Source organism: Diplotaxodon limnothrissa, linkage group LG3 (assembly GCF_057381915.1).
Source record: "Diplotaxodon limnothrissa isolate DT_005_m linkage group LG3, D_limnothrissa_male_GT1.1, whole genome shotgun sequence".
NCBI lineage: Eukaryota > Metazoa > Chordata > Actinopteri > Cichliformes > Cichlidae > Diplotaxodon > Diplotaxodon limnothrissa.
Window position 1 is genome coordinate 57,016,574 of NC_140598.1, and position 23,284 is coordinate 57,039,857.

The 23,284-nt window shown below is 44.2% G+C and overlaps 1 protein-coding gene across 1 annotated transcript in view; it reads left to right on the forward strand.

Annotated features, from left to right (window-relative positions):
• Positions 1-23,284, forward strand: part of ptprda (protein tyrosine phosphatase receptor type Da) — a 418,772-nt gene that overhangs the window by 299,178 nt on the left and 96,310 nt on the right. Inside the window, exon 10 of the mRNA XM_085349629.1 lies at positions 16,592-16,772. Within this exon, the coding sequence (XP_085205755.1) occupies positions 16,670-16,772 (103 nt within the window). The 5' untranslated portion in view covers positions 16,592-16,669. The remainder of the gene's footprint in view (positions 1-16,591; positions 16,773-23,284) is intronic.

Sequence of the window (23,284 nt, forward strand, 5' to 3'; positions counted from 1 at the left end):
TTTTTTAACTTGAAGAGGATCTATTGTGTTCATTTCCAGTTCTGTACTTTAAAAAAAGTGTTTTTTTAGAGCTGCTTTGCATCATTCATAATAAGTATCCCTTATTATCTAATATTTGTCAGTGGTGCTGCCACTCAATGCGTTCAGTGTCTAGAGAGCAAGCCAGTATAGTTCCCTATAGTTCCCTCATCGATTTAAGCTAGTTTCTCTGATACGCCGCCCCTCGAAAAAGGAGGGTGTAAACAGCAGGGTCCTGCTTCAGGCTGTGCCTGATATCCCCATGTTGGTGTTGTTCCTGCATCATCAAAATAATTTTGGTCCAGGATCAACACTGAACTTGGTAGAAAAAGAAAACAAACTTTGTTTAAAACTCTCTTTTGGAACAATTGGTCAGCATTTTAAGTGGTTTCTTTATTAATTTATAATTTATAAGTTAGGTAACCTAAATGTGTTTAACAGCAAACCTATGTTGGTTGGTTAGTAATAGTTGTTAATACCATTAGCTAACCTCTCAGCTAATGTTAACTAAATGTTCAGACAATGCAATTGGTCAGTTTCACTGATGACCCTGGACTAACATTATTGTCATGATATAGAAACAATGCTAACAAGAGATATCAGATCCATGTTATCGTGTAAACAAACAGAAAACAGTCTTGAAACAGTGAGTACAGAGATTGAGCAATCAGGACATTCATGTTGTATGTGATAAACATGGACCCAATATGGACTTCATTACTAAGTGCTTGAGACCAATGTAGCTCAGTGGCCCCAGACAAGTAATTAGAGTTCACACTGAGGTTTGACTCTAAAATACAGTCATTATCGCAGCAAAAAATACAACCTTTCCAGGTCACATCACTTTGTTTGCAGCAGTAAAAGTAGTTTATTTCTGTATTGTGCCACCATTATAGTAGCCCCAATTCACTTACCAGCATTTTATGGTGCGCAGAGTGATCGGGGGCGACTGAGAGCTCCAATAAAAATGTGGTAACACAATTGGCCCAACAAAAGGTAACTGAGAGCGTGACAATTTTTGTGTGGAGTTTGTGCTCGATTACAGCATAATTTTATATACCAGCGTATGTGATGCCTGCACGCAATAGTTGTCATCACCCAAATTTAACAACTGTCTTATGACCGAAGGCCCGGAACCAAGGCACCAAATTCTTTACGGCCCCCCTAAGAGCTAATCAGCCATCTTGCAATGAAACACAGGAGTTTATATTGGCTTTTCCCACACAATGGTCCCAGTGTACGCTTGTTGTTGGGCTCAAAGGTCTTGGCAAGAATAAAACTCATCCTGTTGCTGTCATGGTGATCACTGAATGTGGGCAGGGGAAAATAATGCCATAATCTGGGAGGAACAAAAAGAAAAGGCCCCAAGTATTTTGGCAGCTCCAGACTGGACAGAAGTTTCACACAACTATGAGTAAATGTCCCTCGAAAAACATTGTCCTTGGAATGTGAGATTAGCTGTGAATTTATAATCAGCCCGACTTTCCTCCTGCACAACTTCTGATTCAGCAGAACGTTGTGTAAATATGATGTCTAGCCACTTTTCAGGGGCACAGTTTGTAGTGCGCTACTGAATTGGATGTGTTTTCTGTTTAGAATGGATGAAAAATCTGGTACACAAAAATTCTACTTATTTTTTAGGTAAAATATTAGGGATGTTTCTCATGAGGGTATTTTAGACTAAGCTACTAAATGCTGCTTAAGCCTGAGCGTTTTAGTCCTCCTTTTGGACTAAATCAAATGATGCACTCCCTCTTGCATTTTTCCCGGGAGACACCGCTTGAATGAGGACACGTGGGAGGAACCTGCTCAAAATCCTGACTTTCAGCATGTCGAACATACAGGCTGTTCTTTATAAACCTATACATTTCATCAAAAACACCAATGAAGGGGAAGAGGAGGATGACCCTCCTCACATATACACAACACTCCTGGCACCAGCGCCAATTTATCACACGTAATTTCCTCAGCTCTTGACCTCTGACCTCTCCCTAGGGCTGTGTTTGTATTGAAGGCGAGGTGCCGCTGTCTGAACTGTCTGTCTGAAATCTCTCTAGAGGGACACGGCAGTGTTTGCTGGAGAAATACGCTGCTTAAGCCACTGGTGGTGGCTCCACCCTTGTGCCCAGCATGTGTTGATGTTTCCGTGCGTGTATGTCTATCATTGTCTCCCGTGTGTTTTATGCATGCTGCTCATTAGCCAGACAATGGCTACTTACAATGAAATGTCATTCAGAGCACTGTGTCAGCTAACCCCTGGGATGAAAGACGGAAGTGGGGCAGGACAAAGACATGTGCTCAGAAAGAAAGGAGAGGTGAATGTGAAAGGAATGATAGGGAGAGTGCACCGAGAGTTCAAGAAGAAGAAAATGCTCCATGTGTTTAACAAATGACAAGGGGGCTTATATGCATTTGTACATTTTTGCGGATCCTTTTATAGAAGAAATTGCCAGCAAGACTTCAGTCCAACCCACCACCCTGCTTCTGTGAACAGCGATCTCAGAAGTGAGATTGGCCCTGACCTTGTGTGCTTGTGAGACCGAGCAGAACAAGAAGAGAGTGCCACTGCTCCATGCATGCACCGGCCACGCCGCCGCAGCCCCTAACTGAGCCACTAGCTCCATCCAGTGCATGCTTGCTCTACATCGCCGCGTCTAGAGGCAGAAGGTGGGGAGGGGTACAAGATTAATGATGGTGCTAACCGCGTATTTATCATCCGACTGGAGAGTAATGCGACACCTTTCTAATCTGAATATATTTCATTGGGCTGTTATGGCACTCAGCCCTGGGCCGCATGTATGCGCGAGAGCGCGCTTTCAGGCTTATGTATGTGTGTGACTCAAAGTGTATTTGAATGTTAATCATATCTGCACGAGTTGCCCGAGATACCGAACAGGCCGCCATAAACGCTGGCGCTATCTACCCTGGCAAAATGGCCCTGTGGTAATTAGATAAAGATGAAGTTCCTCTTTCCGGCACGCTCCGGCCACGCTCCCCAAGATCCTTTCTTCTGATTCTCAGCTGCCTTATCACCCTTCTTCCAGCCTCCTCTCAATCTCTCCGTCTGGTTCTCCTACTACTTCTTTTTTGGCACTCAGCAAAAATCGAGATAGATGTCTCCTTAGCAGAGATGGAGGGATATCGAAAGCGCAATGCCAAGATGGGTCCTGATAGGGCCCACATTGGGCCTCCTGTTAGATTGAGTCCACCGGGGCTGCCAGAACTGTTCAGGAACTTTGGAATAGAAACAGCCTATTTTAGAGGATACTCTGCTGTGGGCGTTTTCAGATGGGGAACACAAGTTGAGTAGGTAGTTTGTCCACACACAAATGTTAAATTATACAACAGCTTGGCTTTCTTGTTGTATAGAGTGTTACTCTACAAATCCATTAATGTAGAAGAATATCAAAAAGATAGCAGCAGTCTGCATTCATGCTTGTGGTGTAAAACTGTGGTCACATGCACATGTATGATGGGATTACCTCGAGATGTGTTGCCGGTCATGGGGGTAATTTAGTTAATTCAATATTCTGAATATATACTGATGTTATCAAAAATTGAACATGTGGCGCAAGGTACAACCTCAGGATTTCGGCATCTTATGGCAGCATATAGCGTTTGACAGTCACTGCAATGGCATAGCCGTCAAAATTTTCATTACAGAAGGAAATGCAAACATGGGCACGCTTTGTTGCACAAAGGGCTTTTCTCTTGGAGATTACGACTCTTGCTTTCTTGTGTATCCCTTGCCAATCTTCCATTTGTGTAAGTGAATATATTCCAGACTCTGAAGCTTGTTGCACGTTTCATTGTTCGTGGTCATTGTAAAGCAACAAAAGGCAGAGAGAGAGAGTCATACGACGAGTCTTCAAGTGAGTGATTTGGATGAGGCATCGCACAAACTAACCTACCCACCTATCCAAGCTTACATTAAAGCGGTCACAGAAAAAACAGCACCTCGAACGCCAGATGAAAACAAGGTTCATGTGCCAGTTATACCGACGGCATCCACTGCTGTTTCGTTTTTCCCGAATTTCTTTATTTCTACGGATTACATGGACACAGTATCTGCCTGTTTTATTAAGCCCAGTGCATCAGAGGTTAATAACATAAAAGGGAAGCTTTCATGCTTTTTCAAAATTTTCTGTCATAGAAATATTGTTGTAATGGCATGTGCTCACATTTAACATTCAAATTTTCAAATAACGAGCACAAGTAATCCATGTGAATCACAATCACAGGTGTCAGATCCTCTAAATGTGTTGTTTCAGGCTCTTTTTCCTACCCTTGGCTCTGTGGCGTGTCAATAAAAGTGGTGGTCTCAAGTACACCTACTTGATGGTAAAACCTTCTGTTTACAAAGGTGAACCCTTTCAGAAAAATTTGGTTGAAAAGAAAGAGTGCGTTTGAAGATTGAACAGAGATGAACTGAGGTGCTGCAGTAAGACTTGGTGATAAATATCAGTTACTTTAAACTTCAAATCATGCAATTGTGCTTTAGTAGAGTCCGTCAATCACACTGATGCTACGTTGACTTTTGAGTTTGTTACAATCGGAGGTTGAGCAGCAGATTTCTCTCCTCCAGTCCTCCACTAAGTCCTGGTTCCCTCAAACCCTGGCATGTCAGAGAAGAATGGAAGTCTGGTGCTTTGCCAACACAGACAACACATGATGTTTCAGTGTCATCACAGCCCTGAGCATATTTGGCCAGACTTCTACTCACATGAATCCCGAGAGGAGGAAGGGACAGTTTATCTGTTGCAGCTAGCAGCTGGTGTCTGCCCTAAAGACTTTAACAGCCTCCAGCCAGCATTGCCACTTCAGATGCTAGTCATTTAGCAAACGAGTCAATCATGCGCAAGCAACTGCTAGTGACTTTTCGGTGTCCCCAGCGATCCCTGATATGACGACAAGGGGGCAAAGCAGAGTTGCGGTCTGCTAGGTCGTGGAAATCAGGTCGAACTATGGTAGACCCAGCAAACTATCTGGGTCTAGCATTCTCTGCTAATGATGGTCACTGCTGAAACTGGTTATAATCACAAAAGATCTGGGGACCCCAGTGTGGTCCAGATTCCAGTGCAGTTCATTGATTTTGGCCGGTGCAGGATTGTATATCTCATATTTACATGCTGCAATTATGATTTGAACTGGCATTCATATGTTTTTCGATTGACCCATAGAATGTGAATATAATGAAAGCTTTGCGCACAAAAGACTATCACTGTGGTGGTCTTTTTTGTGTTTTTGAGAAACACTTTTAGGTAACCTGAACAGCAGAACTGGAGTTTCAGTATTAAATTGAAATAAGAGACACATAGGTCTTGTATCTCATCTCGTGTTTGACAAAGCTGTTTTAGATATGCCACTAGGAATCGAGGAGCCGGCACGAGCTTGACAGCTGACAGTGTTAGTGGCAGTAACTCATTTACTGTCTTTTACTGTTGGGATGAAGGACAGTGAATATAAGAAATGAACAATATGCACACGCATTTGCCTTCTGTTGGATTAGGTTAGCTTAATAGACAAGGAAATCATTACAGCTTTGTAGTGTAGCTCTTTTATTGCTTGTTTCAGATCCTGGTACTCTCAGCTGTTAGCCTTTGATTTGTAGCTTCCTGTGAATGGCCTTGCTGGTGTTATCCCAAAATAGAAGTTGGGACAACTGGAGCAGAATTTGCATTGTATAAATAAATCGACTGAACAAGTATTCTTGGATTCAATCAAGTGGCAAATACTGGAGTTTATCACCTGTAACGATATATATTCTTAATGAAGTCAATCTTTCTTTCTTTGTAAATACCAACAGTATTTTTTCAGTGCACTGACTTTTGTAGCAGCACTGTTACATAAAGATGTAATGCAACATAGATTATTGAAGGTTAAATAGTACTCTTGAATGGAAGGGTGAACATCTCCTGGATATACTTACACAATCGTGTGGCAAACAGTCCTAAGTGCAATGTAAACAAAACTAAGTGAGAGACCTTGTTGCTAACAAGGTAACCCTTGAATTCAAGGTTACAGTCTGCTGTGGTTCCAAAATGCACACTCAAGCATATGCACACCAATGTCCTCGCTAACCCACACATACGTACACATCAGTACACAGCAAGCATGCACAGACAAATACATCTCTCTCCCTGTAGTGCCCTCCTTGGCAAAATCTCAGTGCCAGTCTCTTAATGAAATGCTCAATTAGGGTCTTTAAATAGGTAATTATGCAGAGCCTAATCCCCTAGCTCCTAGGCCCTATCTCATTTAGATGACACTTGGGCTGGCGGAATGGGAGGGGCAGGCACTCGGGCCTTAGTTTCTGTCATCAAAGCCCCTCCGTGGTGGCACGGGCGGCCCCGTTAATGATAAGGCACATCCACGCAGTCAGTCAACAGTGAGGGCCACTGGCAGCACGGGAGAGATGGCGATGTCAGGCTTGACAGTGTCTTAATCATGTTTGCGAGCGTTCGGGGGCGGATTTGTATTGGGTTGGGGGAGCATGTAGAAAGGTTTCTAAGAGGGTGTTGGATGTAAAGTGAGAGCAAAAAAAAAAAGACTTGTTTGTGTAGCGTGGGTTCACATGCAGATTTTTTGAATTTTTTTCCCCCCCGGACAATTACCAAGTTAATTTTATATGAAGGCATGAAGACACGGAGAGAGAAAATCACTCCCAAATGTCAAACTGTGCTTTTTCTTTGCTTGAAAAAGCACAGTTTGTTTCTAATGTCTCTGTAAAGCACTTTGAATCACCTTGTTGTTGAATTGTGCTATACAAATAAACTTGCCTTGCCTTGCCTTGAATCCAGGCATTGACAGAACGGTTTTGATTTTGTACTCTGACATTTGTTTGAAGGTGGCATTTGATTTGAATTTCAATCTTCAAACTGTGGCTGGAAAAGGATTATCCATTTGTTTTCGGCAGCATAATAAAATGTCTCGTTCCAGCGCTACAATATACCATCAGTGACAGGGAACTACTCCCCCCCCCCTCCATGTGAGTGTGTGTGTGTCTGGTAACATTGCAATGGCAAACATTTGTCTTGGTGAAACGACAAAGGAGGAATCGTTGCTTTTGCCTTGGGGTGAACCATTTCTTTCTCTTCACCGAGGTGCACGGGCAGCCTAAACTGCTTTTCATGAGAACAATAGCTTAGCTTGGCTAAAACACCTTTCAAGGGCGTCCAAGAACTAATAAAAGTTATAATCAGCAGCTCCCGCATCAAAGCGCTCAGTAAACTTTAGTAAGGATACTCGAGCTGCAGAAACATTGAAACAGCTTTCTAAAACGATGCTCGTCATCACCCACCCCCACCTAGCATGTCCTCTGACAGTCTTATCAGGATATAGATGGAAAGGCAGGAACAACACAATTTCACCCCTATCTGTGTATTCAGCAAAAACATTTCATATCTGTGATAATAATTTTTTTTGTCCTGTTGCCCTCCGTATATGCACTGATGAATTTTCATGCAAAAAAAAGAAAGCTTCGATAAGCTGCCGCTTCTAATGGACCCTGCCTGCTCTTTTACTTGTTGACTCAGGCTTTCTTATTAAATCTCAGTCATGGCAAAAACAACACTGGCTGAAGTCCAGCGAGAAACAAGAGTGGCTGTCAGCTTTGACAAACATTCTTGCTCTTGAAAGTAAACATTTTAGCTGCACTGCCTTAAAGGCCGCCCTAACTTTCTTCTGATTGGCTGATCCTTGCAAACAGAAAGTTTGAATAGCAGGCGTGAGGAGATTAAGTGCTTATATGTTGTGCTCTGACCCTTAGATGATCATATCGGGGATATCCAGGCTAACAGACGTCCTACAAAGCTGATTTTTTTTAACTGTTTAATGTGAGCAACGCTCATCATAACAGGGTCCGCTGTAATGTAGCTTAGATGATATGTCCGTGTATGTGCAGATGTGGGGCAAGTGCCAAAAACTGACATGAAACGGCCCCTAATATCTTCATAAGACTAGATCTCCGCTTATGAAAACATCTCACCCCAGGTAAACGATAGCGTACAGTGTGCTAGGCTAATTGAAGGGAAATTCACCCATCGTCGCCTTAGTGCACAGCCATAATGTGGCGTTACATTTTAGCTCAGGGTAAATCGAGGCAAATTAGCATTTAGATAATGGAAGACACTTGGCATTTTAATTATTTTGCAGGCCTATGAGTATAGCGTGGATGCCCCCAGCGCCTCCTTACATCCTTCATGTGCGCTTAAGTAGTGTATTTACATACCAAACGGCTTGGCGTGCGTACAAAAGCCACTAAAATGTCACTAGCGCACAATGTAGCTCGGTGTGTCAATTGTTTCGAAAAGATAAGGAGGCACATTGCTGTTGACTTATGCCATACGTATTAGGGGGCAACACAATTCCCGGCGCTGTATTATTCCGATATTTTCAATAGAGCTCTGTTCTAATGTTTTGTGCCACGTCGGCGAGTGGCAGTGGAACGCTGTTTTGTCTGTTCGAGGGCTCGGCACTTTCCATAAAACGGCGTGAGCTCGGGCTGGGAACAACCTCCCTCTCGCCCTCCTTCCTCTCTCCCATTCCTCTGCCTCACGGAAGTGAGATTATTCATCCTCCCACAGACCGTTGCTGTGTTGGGGGTAGATGTCAGAGTGCCAAGAGCACGCGGTGCAAAGGGTATGCGTGCCCGCTCTTCTGCTCGTGTGTGCCCGAGTCCACGTTTGCGAGCGTGTTTGTGTGGGAGTTGTGCGTTTTGTTTTGGCTTTTTTTTTTTTTTTTCTTTGAGCCGCATCGATTTGCTTGGACGTAGTCCTGAACCAGAGTGTGCACATTTGAGGGTGAGAAGAGTCTGCCATGTGTTTTATTCACATTTTGTTTTTCTCTTTCACCCGCTGTCATCTGTCCAGCTGCCTCCCTTTCAGGAAACAATACCTTCACACTGCCAGAGCGGTCTCGCGGCTACCGCCCTCTCCTCTTCGGCAGCGCGTGATTTCTCTCTGCCTCTATCCCTTGTTCCTCTCTCTCCCATCTCCCTCACGCAGCCTCCGTCAGGCGTACGAGCACAGGCGGAGTGTGAAAAAGCTGGCAGTGAGGCACATTCCCTCGCTTCCCTCCCCTTGGTCTCCGCCTCTCCTGCTCTTTCACCCTACAGCGTGCTCTCCTCTTCATCTCCCCTTTCCTTCCTTGCCTCCTTCCCCTATCCTCCTCTCCCTTCTTTTGCCACCTCTCTGCCTCGTTGCTCCCCTTATCCATTATATTTCCAGCCCTCTGCTCCGCCCTCTTCTCACTCCCTCTTCTTTTTTTTCCTGCTTCATAATATGTAACATGATTTAGCCCTCCCCAGTTCATGCGGCGTAAATTTAATCCCATCCATTCCTGGTTGGCTGCTGCTGCTGCTGCTGCTGTTGCCGCGTCTACAATTTTTCTCTTCTTTCCCCCTCTCTATCCCGCCACACTTTGTGCACCCAACACAATAGACTCCTCATGATTCAGCCTGTTTGCATGATAACAAGTTCTTTCCCTATGCTAAATGGTGATACGCAAGGTCAAGCACGACCCAAGTGGCACATGCTTGTACTATAGAAGCCGCCCACGCCGTGACAAGCAAATGTAGCGCAAGAGAAGGCCTCTCAAAGAGCTGGCAGTCATATGAATAGTTTACACAGCTCGCATGCATCCCAAAAGGCTGATTGTGCTCTGCTCTGGTTTTATGCGCAGCCCATTCAAACGGCATTAGTGACGTCCATTAGCGTTCAATAGCAAGTGTGTTTGTTGTGTCAACAAGGTCAGCGGAGGTGATCCAAAAATGGCGACAAAGATGAAATAGATTACTTTGGCTTCTTTGTTCCCCCTCAACCCTCACTTTGAAATTCCCAAGTGTCCCCGAAGCTTACCCAATAGCTCCATAACCTTGCACACGTGTGTGTGTGTGTGTGTGTGTGTGTTTGTGTGTGCGTTTGTTATGCCTGTGCGTGCACTGTGTGTTGGTATGCGCTCAAAGAGCAGCACAACAGGGCACGGGGATAATCAGTCACTAGACTACAGGTCAGGGTCTTGCACTGTTGGTACCATCCATCTGAACCAAGTAGCTGCTGGGAAACATGGCGGGAGGAATGAGATGAGAGAGAAAGATGGGTGAGGACGGGGAGAGAGAGGGAAAAAGTAGCAAGGTAGATCAGGTGGAGAGAAAAGTCAAGGAGAGGCTGTTGAAAACAAAAGCGAGCACACACACACAGACAGAGTGGAGGCATTCCTGAGCTGACGCCGTGCGCTCCTTTAAGTCATACCAAAAAAGCATCAAGGTCAGTCTGGGTGGGCTGAGTTCACGCAATGATAAAAGCTTGCTCTTGCACCCATCAAGGTAATGGTCTTAAAACTGCAACTCAGCTTTTGTTTTTGTCTGCTCAATTGTGTACTTTTATTAATATTATTTTTTCCCTTTTTTTGCTCGATGAAGATGCATAACCTCCCATTTTGGCGGTTAATGTAACAGAAAAACAATCACAGAAAAGGCCCAGGAGAAATAATTTGTATTTTACACTATTTCTGCTGTGACATTTTTAAAGTCCACAATCATTTTTGCTGACAGGGAAGAAGGGTGGGGGGAGGAAGTGGTTTGAAATCTCCTGGAAGTAATTTGCCACGGACACACAATCGAGTTGGGGTCGCGATAGCTTCGGCGTCCTACAGCCGCAGCAGGTGCTTTTAAACCAATTATTAGACAGACAAATGTCATCAGAGCCAATTAGCTTCCCGCTGTGCTGTTTCATGTTGGGTGATCCATTCACAGGAAAACAAGATATAACCAGACATCAGCCCCAGCAACCGGTAGCCTTTGCTCGTCCGAAAAATTCGTCAGGCATCCGAGGCAGGGGCGTAAACCCCGATTTTCTCAAGCAAAAAGTCCGCCGGCACCACCCGGAGAATAGTTTATGGCCATGAGAGGCTTGTTTGAGGGAGGCGAGGGGGTAGAAGCAAATAAATAAGTATAGAAAATAAACTCATCTAATGTGTAGTTGTCAGGGTCTTTCATGTGGAGGCTGCACTTGAGGGCATAGCTTAGCTTAGCTTGAGGAATGTTATTACACATGCCGGCTGATCGAGAGCGATGTGTGAGAAAAGGCCTTGTCACTCGGTCTTAAATCACATCGCGGGCAAGAGAAAGAAAGTAGCAGTAAAGAGGGGGAGAAAGGAAAAATAAGGAAAAACAGAAGCCACTAACACAAGGGAAGAATGTTCATGAAAAGACAGAAGTACACATAAGAAAATGGCCTTTTCTTTAGAGAAGAGAGACTTTAAAATTTACAGGAAACCAAAAACATATTAGCTGTATAGCTGTAAATCTGGTCATTTGATGTTTGGGAAAATCCTTGGGGCGTCCTTCGCAGCTATCCTTGTGTTTCTTCGACGCAAGCTATTAAAAGAGCAGCGGTGCTAGTACACAGCAGCTTGCGATGTTTTATTTGCCCTTTGACAATCTGACTCTGTATACACTGCCACTCCACAGAGGTTTCGCTTTGATTGGTATTTACTCATTAAAAGGCAGCTTATTATGTTTGTGTGTGTATATATATGATCTGACAATCGTGGATGATAATACCAAACGTGGCCAAAGATTCGAATGATGACTTGGGTGGATGTAGAAGTCATCAGTATGAGAAGTATGAGCTGTTTCTACTTCTTTTGGTTTTTACTCTTAGAGCTGTATGATGTCAGTGGGAGTGGCTGTCCCTTATATGGTCATCTTACAGCTGCCCCGCCCACCTGCTGATCAAACCAAAGTGTAGCCTTAAGACGTCCCATTTCAGGCAGTCGATGGAGGGTACACTAAGGATTATTTTGGATTGTATCATGCAAAGCTACTGTGGTTGATTGTGAAAGTACAAGCATGGATCTGGATGTAAATGAATTTTAGTCCCATTCCTGCTATCCTCCCGTGTCCTTATTTAAATATTAAAAAGAATCTTGTTTTATTGTCACAGCAAGCAGTTGAAACACTGCCCAGCTCTGCTCGGATCGACTGGTCGTTTGTGGTATTCCAAACATTCCGTCTTTTCTTTACGTTTTACATTTGCATTTATTGGCTAGTATGAATGCTGATATAGAATCGAACAGAATAGCATCTCTGCTATACCCATCAAAAAAGATCAGATAATAAAAACAATAACAAATACGTTATTACTCCTAAGGGAATGATTATACAGGGCGCAATGGGAGTTGGTGCAAGTTATTGTAGTGTATGGGGGGACGATGGAGGCCACGTCTTGGGGGAAAAAGCTGCTCCGGACTCTGTTTATATATCGACAAACGGCTAACGGATTAGATAAGCCGGACTCTGAATATCGGCCTTCTTGACATGACTTTATGAACTTGCTCAGTGTTCAAGGACAGCGTGGTGGAGCAAATATACTCGTTGTTTACTAGCAGTATTTCATCTCTAGAACTTACATTAGCATCTCCGTAAGGCACCCACACTGTGCCATATTTTTAATTAATATCCAAATGAATGATGTGTTCCCTCATATATAAACATATATGCTCTGATGCACCTGTGTTGCTCATCTTTCATTTGAATACCCTAGAAAATCATCAGTAACATGGTTAAACCCTATCAAGACAAAATATTTCCTTGAATTCTTTAAGCTTTATTCCCAGCCATCTATTACTGGTGCCTTCATCATGGTGTTAAGCTGGAGAATACAATTTTCATGCATATTAAGTCAACAGCAATTGGAGGCTGGTGGAATCTGTGTCGACTGCAGTTCTGCTCTGCTCTCCACCTTGCGTCCCCTTCGCTGCCACTTAGCTTCACAACAAGAGCTGGTCGTCTGATGCGGTTTCTCAGGCACGGGCCGTGTCTCTCAGCATCAGGGCAGAAATCACAGAGACCAGTGCAGTTATAGCATAGCAGTTTACCCCACTGTTCTCACAGCCTTGCATATCACTGTAGCTTAAAAGTGTGGCTGTGGAGGATAATTATTGCATTCTTTAACTTAGCCAGTCTGAAGATAAATAGAAAGCCCTGCCTCGTAAAAGGAAACGCATTCTTATTGGCTGTGCCTGTCTGGGTATGATACTGCTTTTTTATAACCCGGTCCAGTTCGGTTCACATCCTTCGTAGTTTTGCTGTGCTTTTGTCCTCGCATGTGTTGAGCTAATTACAGAGGGATTGGCCTTAATAGATTTGGTGGCATTTTTGTGGCCGCTCTGGTCTGTTAGGATAACATACCATGAGTCCGCCGTTTCCTTTCGAGTTCAGTTCAGTTTGTGCATGAGCCTGAAATTAAAAACACCCCATTTCAACATTCTCCGGGGCAGGCCAAAGCGAAATTAGTCATCTCGCGCTGAGGATGAGCATAATGCGGTCCAAATGCTACGCTCAAGCTCATGTTGAAAATGTTAAAAAACAAATAAATAATAAAAAATTGCACCGTCGGTTTGGGCCTTTGGTTTGTATCGAGCTCGCTAAAACAGTAAAACGTGGAGGAGGGCACGCAAAAGACACGCCGATGTTATGAAAACGCTGTTTTTGAAGCTCATAAACTATTCTGCCTGCATTTGTCCCTATAACAAGTTTATTGGAGTATGGCTGGAATATGAGATAAATATGACTGATTCTTTGTTGTTGTTGTTTTGGTTTGGTTTTTTTAGAGCCTTAATAATATTGCTTGTCTAAATAGACCAGAATACCAAACAGGCATGCTCAAATGAGAATAGAGCCCAGCCATTATGGAGAATATAAACATCCCACCCTCTTTTCTCTTTCACATTTCTGATAAGGATCATGGAGAAGGAGGGAGAGAGAGAGAGTAGACAGCTCAACGGCCCCTTTCTTTTTCTTGCCACACACTCCCCCCCCCCCACCACCACCACCACCCTTTTTCTAATTAACATTGTGCATGTTGTCAGGCTTTGTTTAATAATGCATGATTGCTATCAGCAGCAAAATCCTTTGAATGAAACACTACTGAATGGGAACACAATAATACCACCGGGGGCTCAGGAAGAAAGACAAGACTGTTGGTGTTTTTTTTTTTCTCCCCCTTTTTATTGTAATAAATGTTCAATGACAAGCATCAGTGCCACCAAATATATGAACGAGAAGATTCGCAGAGTGACGCCGAATGGCCGCGTTGAGGATGAAACGATCAAAGGTGATGCTGTTGGTTTACACTGACTAATGCATGCAGAGACGATGATGCGGATTTGCATGCACGCCCGTATATGTAATTGTAGAAGCTTCCACTCCCAAAAAATAAATAAAAAAATCTGCAGTATTTAAGCTAAATCCATTGTCGGTTAACAATGCAGTTGGCAAACTGCTGCCTTTCTGCCAGGTCTGGCAGGTGGCTCGTCACCCCCATAGCACATTAGGAAGGAATCTGCAGCACAGTTTACTTGTAAAAATGAACACTACAAATCAACAGCAATTATAATTGCTTTCATTGTTGGTATAAATTATGGCTGCGCTGGGTGCATTTTAGCCTACATTAGCTTCTCCTTCTATTTACTCACATGGCGTAGCCTCTTGGTTGTCTCACTAGCAGTTACACAACATACAGATGGTTTTGTTTGCCTCTATCAGCGTGCGCGTGTGTGTGTGTGTGTGTGTGTGTGTGTGTGTGTGTGTGTGTGTGTGTGTGTATGCACGCAGGGTGCAAACAGAGAAGTGGAGGGCTGCCGAGTACTGTTTCTTGTGTGCTACCTAATGTCGTGTCATTATGGAAATTCACACTTCATTAATTAACTCAAAGGCTATCACTTAGATTTGGAGGGGCAGATGCGTGAAACAATAACCGGAGGAGACAGACGGCCGTACGCCGCACCGCGCCACGTATGGATCACGCTGCAGCTCCATCCCCTCGCGCCGCTGCTCGGGGCTTTTCAGTCCAGTTAATTCTAATCAGATTCACCGTCGCTACAAACACTGCTCATGTGAAAATTCTGTCTAGTGTTCTCAGATGTATGTTATATGCATACACGTTTTTGTTTGCGTGTGTGTGTGTGTGTGTGTGTGTGTGTGTGTGTGGTGTGAGCGGGGATGAAATTGCCTCAAATTGATTCCCTTTGCCACCCGTCCCCCCCCGCTCTTGCATTCGCTACTAGCCCCGCGGTGCTTGGAGACAGGTAGTCGTGTCTATCTCCCCCCAACACAAATCGAGTGTGACAGGTGTGCTATCTTCCCGTCTTTTCTGCCATTTACAGCCCACAGAAATGAAAGAGGGAAGGCTAAGAACGAGACAGAGGATGATTGGTAACAGGGAAATGAGGTACTTTGTCATCATCGGGCCTAGTGATTGTGCTTAGGGGCTGCGTTTTTCCCTTTTTTTCCCTCTTTGCTTCCTACTAGTGAGTGGCGGTCAAATCTGCAGATAAACACCCCAGCGTAATAATACTTCTAGCAAAAGCCTTTATGTGCACAGTTACCAAAAACAATCCGAAAACGGATGCGCTTTTGATCTCATGGTGCACAAAGTGTCTGAAATGTCACGGTGCGCATAGCGTGCGCGCATCCAACTCCACCAGTCTCCACCGCAGCTGAAACAACAGCGGCTTCCCGCCGAACAATGCAGGCAGACGAGCTAAGATGCTAACCAGCGGTACAGTGTGTCATCAAAGCTCACACACTCGGATTAGCCGGGAGCCGTGTTATGAGCCGAAGACTACCGCACAGCATCCATCACTGAGGATCAAGCTCGGGCTTAAGCAAATGGATGACAAGGGATGGAGCCGGTCTGCGGCTAATACTAGCTCACTGTATCACATTGATTTTCACAGCCATGTAGTGGTCCTGAGATAAAAGGCTGAAACATGAATGGCAACGGCTCGTCGCTCTGTCTTACAGATTTTATTTGTTGTTTGTGCAGCAAACGGATAAAAGACTGAACCACACACACACACACATGGGCTCCAAGTTAAGCTACTCTACTTTGTATAGAGCTTTTAAAGAATTGATGGAAATGTTGTGTATGGGCTACAGATGAACGGGTTTAGCAAACATGTACAAGATAGCACAGTGTCGTTTACAGACAACTTTTATGTCCAGTGATGTTAAAAGTTTAAGCAGTTTTACTGAATAATAGGAAATCGCTTTTGCAATTCGGGATTCTTACTGCATTTCCTGGCTGTTGCTTCATGGGAGCGAGGCCTTCCTAATGTGAAACAGATATCGCTGCTGATCTGAGGTGGACTTGGAAGGTGCTCATATTATGGAGCGCATTTAATTGGCGCTCGTGACCGGAGCTGTGAAGACAAAATCATATTAACTCGCCCTTTCATCTGGGCGGTTTCTCCCTCTCTCTCTCTGTGGCTTGCACTCTGCGTCTCACTCCTTCTCATGCACACGTGCACACGCGTTGTGTGAAGTGACTATTCCATTTAGAGAACTGTCAGAACATACCCTGTGAGCACATCAGGCTCTTCCTATCCTCTGTCAGCTCCAGCCGAGGCTGTGTGGGGGTATGTCAGAAATGTGCAGGAATAGATAAAACCCGTGGAGCCAAACAGCTTTGTTTCATTCATTCTCCTCTCTCTTTCTCTCTCCTTTTTTTCCCCCCTCCTCATCCCCTCCTTCCTTCTCCCTCTTCCTTTCCCTCCTTGCCTCGCATAGGCTGTGAATACCCTGCATCTGAGAAATCAGACCAGACTGACTCACTCTGTGAGCCAGTGCCACCGAGGCTGCCAAAGCATGCTGGTGCCAAGCTGTCCCACCATGCGCAGAGCCAGACCCACGCTGCTGCTGCCGCTGCTGCTCGTCCTGGGTCTGCTCCTCCACCTCGCCGACGCTCAAAGTAAGTACACCGTCCGCTTTCCCCACGGGCCTCGAGTGTGGTGTCCCGCTGGTTATGGGACGGGGACTGTTTTTTGAGTCATCTCTTTCATTTTTGTTTAAACATCATCATGCGCAGAAATACTTCCTGTACTGCGTTTGTAAAAACTTCACAGGCCTGTGGGTAAGAGACACTGTTTGTCTAATAATGTGTTATTATTTATTTCCTGAAACATATTTAAAAAGTGATCCCAGTCAGTGATGAGAAAACAGGCCCTCTTCCATCAGTCCTATTTTACTGTTCCCACTGTGTCTATGCCTCCTTTACACACACACCTTTAGTCCACAATGATCAGTCTCTTCATCTCAACTCCTTATTTTCCAGCTACTTCTTTCTGCAATAAAAACCAGAAACGCTCACGCCTCAGCCAAGAATCTAGCAATGAGAAATCTTTGGAATTGAGTTACTTGACATCAGACACCTGCCCATTGATGTGTGACAACCGTTTTCAAACCTCATTGAGCTCTGGTCCTACACCAAAAGACCACCTCCCCCTCCCCCACATCATCCCCCACCACTTTTTTTTTTTTTTTACACTAAGATCCATGAATCATTAGCTACTGGAGTCACAGTGAGATGAATAAAAATTTTTATTGCTCCCTTTGCACTGCCTGAAATCCCCTCAGTTCAGCTGAATACCTCAGAACGAAGGGCTCGTTCACCCAAGGTCACAGACAACGGAGCCAACGCAAAGTGGAATTGATGGGCGAAATTTTCAACTTTGTGCTTGAGAAATGTTCCCTGCAATCCGCTCCACTGTGTTTTATTTTTCTATTCTGTGCCCAACCCCCCCCCTTACCCCCAAGCCACATATGTCTCTCAGCAGGGAAGAGGCAAACAGTTGAAAACGTCTTCTCCGTTTATTCCCCGGTTTTATGTGCAGCTCCGGGATTTATTGACACAATTTAATTATGGGACCTTCCCAAAATGGCATTAACGGTCGATAAACGTTACCATTGAGCGGGCTCTTCGGAAGCCATCTTTTCACAAACTCCCATCTTCCTCGGCGTAGTGTGAATTCACATAACATTTGCTCAGACAACCTCAGACAACTGCCTCGGTGAAACTTCCAGACATTCCAAATCTTGACGCCTCAGTGCTCGCCATTCCCCTGCAACCCACCCCCACCCCCCGATTAATTCCCTTCATTTGGCTGTGTGGTTGTTAGCAGCTGCGGCTACCCCCGTACCCTACTTTAACAGCTGTGCGGGGTCATCATTTCAAAGCCAAAACACACACACTTATCACGAGGTAGCCACAGCGCCTGTCTGCTAATGACTGAAGGGGTGTGTGGGAGTGAGGGAGGTCACGGAGACGCGGTGCTTGTTGTGTCTGCTGCCGAGGTGTGCGAAAACATGGCTGCTCATAAGCAGAGCCACTTCAGGCAGTACATTTTAGCTCTGGGATTTATATTTGCTCCTTTCTGTTCCTGCGCCACCTGATCTCCCACATGCACGTGTTTGCTCCTTTTCTTTCCCCGGCTTCTTTCTATTGTTTTTCTTCCTAATCGCTCTCTTGCCAATTTTCTCCTCAGTTCTTACTTTGGCTTTTTCTTTCTGATGTTGTATTGTTTTTTTCTTCCTTTCTGTTTTTTGTTTCCCCCGCCAGCGTCTTTGTCTTTTCCCCACCTTCTTCCCTTGTTGTTTGGAAGCCGTGCAATAGCCCCTTCCAGCGACTCGGAAGCTCCTTAATTTCCTCCACTGTGCCGATGCTTGTGCATGCCCAGCCCTGACACTCAAAGGCTCTCCCTGCATGTGTGCTGTGCACTGAGGACCTCAGTGCACATCAGTTTAGTCTGTTCCAGACTAACCCCTCAGCACCAAAACCCTACTGTTGCTGCTCTGGATCCATTTGGATGTGAGCTAGCCTCAGGCTGTGGACCTGGTGGAGGATATGAGACACACGAGTGCAGAAAATGGCTGAGTCTGCCTGTTCAACAGATGGCACGAGCCTTAGAGCCAGTCCTACCTCACATGTTGGGCACTCTTTAAGAAAATTAACAGTAAGGACTCCTAGTAAACATGCACTTCTCTTAATAAATATAAAAGGGTATTTCCTTATCTCTGTGCAGGTCTGTTCGGTCTGCTGTTGTGTGTCTTTGGCCTTCTCTCTGTTGCTCTCTGTTGTTTTCTCCTTCACCTTGTTCCCCTTGCTCTTCAAATGCCTCCCGTTTAATTTGTGTAGCAAATTGGGCTTCGGCAATAGCTCGAAGGGGGGAGGAGCGGGGGACATAATGCGAGAGAGGCAACAAACAATTTCTCTGTCTTTTACTGAGCAGTAATACAAACAGGACTCACTGGAGATGAGAGGACAGCCTAAAGCATTAAACAGCTCCACCTGCGCAGGGATGAAGTTAAAGCGAAAACTTTGGTGTGGGCACCAGAACTAAATAACTCGGGTCTCCTTTAACTCGATAGAGCTTTTGCTGCATGAGCCCAACACAGATATGAAGCAAAACCAAACCAGGTTTGGACTGGATCGTGTCTCCACAAGGTGTGGGGCTTGATTTTGCTACTGGGCCACAGAAAAATCAAGTCAACCTGCAATATAACTTAGATTACAGAGAGGAAGAATTTGCCAGCGTCAAACTATTAGATAACAGTTCAATGCTGGTAAGGCTGGCATTCATGCAACAAAAATAATGTACAACACAATATACAACAGAAATAGACAATAATATAGTGCTGTAATTGTAACAACATACTGCTGTAATAATGTTATAATCATATCGTAATATACAACAGTTTCAAAACTCAGCTGTGATGACAAAGAGTGATATTTTACTGTATTTTTAGAGCAGGCTGCTTAATAATATGTAGCTTAATCATTAAACTGATTCAGCTACAGATGTGTATATTGCGAACTAATTTACTGTATCTTTCTTTTCTCAATGAGCACACATCACTGACATCAAAAACCTAGTTGTCTCCCCAAGACAGCTCACTCTCTATTTACTTTAAGGGAAACAGCATTATATTTTATATATTCATTTAGTTTTATTTGTTCTTTTTAAATGTATTTTTAAGATTGTAGTGCAGTAAAAATCTGATAAGGGTAGCATAACAGATGTTTACTTTGATTGCACTTTTAATAACAGTATGTGGGAGTTGGTTTAGGATAATAGGGATTGATTTGTGCATAATTGGAGCTTATTATTTAGTATTAGTGTACAGTAGTGTTCTTACTAACTAGGCAGCTCAGCCTCTTTCTGTTGACAATATTTACTTATACATTTTTGGGTCAACTTGACTGAAAGGTGGATTGTGAAATGTAAAAGTGAGGTCAGAGGTCAAATGTGACATGATTTTGGATGCGAACTATCTATATAAACATTTTATGAAAGTTTGATCTCATCTGATCTTGGAGACGAGGTCAAAGGTTCAAAGTAACATCTTTTTAGAATCCCCATATATCACTCCATATATGCTGATATGTTATGTACAGATTACTGTTATTTCTGTGACCTTCAGATCAGTCTATCAATGTTCATGAAGTGTGACATCATATTTTACATTTTTACACACTACTTTCTATGTGTTGACAAGCACACTTGCACGATTCATAGGTTCTGATTTATCAGGCTTTTTCTTCATTTTCAGCCAATAAATCAATAGGTTGAACTTAAAGTCCTTGGTGAATATGAGCCACATTTTAATGGACGCCAGAATTCATTTAGAACCTTTCAAGCTGTCGTGTTTAAAGACCGGTAGAAAGACAAGACAACTGAACGCTACCACAAAAGCATAACCTCCCTGGTGGAGGTAAAAAATCAGCTGGTCTTTCAGCTGCAAATTTGCTCAGTTACGTCTGTAGAGAAACCCAACTCACACACTTTCTAGCCCATGCTGTGTTGGACCATGTCAAACCCTTGGCCTAATAGTGTTTTAATTGATTGCCCTCATTGCTGGTGGATGGCGTGGTGAGTCACAGCGAGCCAGCCCAATTCTCTTTAACACGTCAAACGAGTATCGACAAGGCTCCGTCCTCTTTACACATTAAGATGTTAACACCCAAACTTCATCTCGCTCACGCGCACGAGTATGGAGCAACATGCCCACCCAAGCGCTAACAACATCCACAGACACCTTAATGTATGTGCAAACCTTTGGAGCCTGCAATCAAAGGTGAACCACATGGGAGGAAAACAGCACATCACCTATTGATGTGGTGCTTCTTCTGAGCTGCAGCAGTGTGAAAAAAGCAAGCCATAGTAGAGTTGATGGGGGGCGGCGGCTAAGGGCAGAATTAAATACAACAACATCTAAAGGCAGCCATGTTTCTATGCTAGTAGATTCTGTCCTTTCCCCATAAGTCAACTAAATGCAGAAGCAAGTTATGACCCAGCAGTATCTACTGTGACAGCAGAGGAGAGTATAAGTGTCATCTGTTTAGTAGTAATGCAGCAACAGAATGCGAAAAAATTTGAGGCATGCCTGCTGGACGAGTTATAACAAATTATGCACACACGCAAAGACACACTGTCATTCCTATGAGCGTTACAGTGTTGTGAATAAAGCTGCAGCAGCAGCAGCGATGCACACAGATAAGTGGAGAAGTTCTAATGCATACGCTCGCCCCACATACCAGCTAAAAAGCTTCACCTTGTTAGGAGTACAAAAGCTAATGATACTCAATTCCCCAGATGACGTTAGGATGTAATGTGTGTTTTATGCATGCCTTGCCTAATATGAATTATTGTAAAATAGTATTGTATTTGCATATAAGCTTGCGGGCTGTACTGAAATTAGCATTTTTACAACAGCTCAAATTAAATCCGTCTGCTTAATTTGCCTACATGCTAATTTGATTTAAATTGAGTCTATTCCGTTCGCTTTTACGCCCGTACCCACGGAACCGGGTGCGCACGCACACACGTGAATGCACAGTACGCACTCTTTAAGAGCTGCAGCCTACACGCTGCGGTGCACACGCGGAATTAGGCACACAAATAAGCGCGCGCCGAGGTTACATGTTTGTGTAGCCGCACGAAATGACATCAAAGCAAGAGGAGAACCGTACTCTCAGAGGGGGTTTTGATCCAACTTTAAATCACTGTAATTCTTCAAGTCTACCACCTCGTTCATCATTCTGCCGGACGCTGCTCATGTGGAAATCTCATTGTTGGCTCCACTCGTTCATTTCAAAACGTATCTTAGCGCAGCACATCCTTAAAAACTAGCATCGATATCTACAAGGGGAGAGCATGCATCATGTTCACACTTCAAATAAATGCGGTGAGAACACCTTCGGCTGAGAGTGCCAACATTTAATTACCATCTAGTTGTTTGGATGAAGACCTTGTGACAAGGCTGGGAATCTGAGATAAAACAATGTTATCGGTGCAATGCAAGATGCTCGCTTGCAGGTTGAACTGAACGAGTAAGAAGTCATTATCATTTTCTTTGGCTGTAAAGGCCTGTACCAACTCCTTGTCAACAATGTGCTGTGCAATTATGTGTAAAGGTTGTATCAGGCCCATTATTAACTCCATGGATGCCGAGTTCTCCGGCAACTTTGCCCAAGTGTATTATTTAAGGCCATTAGCCTCATCTATGGATCGCGGTCATTTCGCCTCGCACTTAGACCACAAAATCGCACAAAAGCCAAGCAATTTTCATCACACCCCTGACCCTCCCACTCTCAAGAAAAGCAGATAATCACAAGCTATATGGAGATGTTGTACAGGCTCCGATGAAGGTAATTAAAGGCTAGCCCCCATGGTTAGTAACGCCACATCTGAGTGCACTTATTTCTTCAAGAAATAACCGACTAAAAAGTGGTGGTGCAAATTAAGCATGCTGTACCATTCACGTCTCAGAGTGGGAATATTGACAGAACAAAAGCACCTTAATCCAAATTGTAAATCCATTGGAGTGGCAATCAACAAACTCCACAAATCCCTTCTTCTAATTCCATAGATTTGAATCCCTCGCCATGAAACGACAGGGTCTGTCGTACTGTGAAATGGTATGGATTTCAGTCAACCTGGCGCCTCCTTATCTGTCCGTTGAGCGTTTATGGTGTCAGCAAAACAATAGAGGGCCACGTTAACACGGTGTGTCATGCTAGTTTTTTTTTGTTTTGTTTTGATTCTTACACAATTGCTCTCCCTTTCTCTCCCTCATGCGCACACACTCTCATTGAAAGAGGACCTCGTAGCACATCTTTGAAGCCGGGATCAGCCAGTGAGACGAACACAATGCCAGCTGTTCTGCATCTGCCGGGCTTACGCTTGGCACGATTCGGGCTTTGCTGGCGCACGTACTAAAATCTGATCACCCTTCACACACTGTGCCAGTGAACTGTATAACAATGCAGGTGTTTCATGACATTGCCACAGTGACAGTGCAATTAATGGATTGATGCCGTAGCTGTGGCGATGGGATTACTCGGCTAGTCAAGTCTGAAATACACGAGCGCTCACAGACCAGATGATGTTTTACTGCAGTGTGCAGGTGAAGGGGAGAGAACAA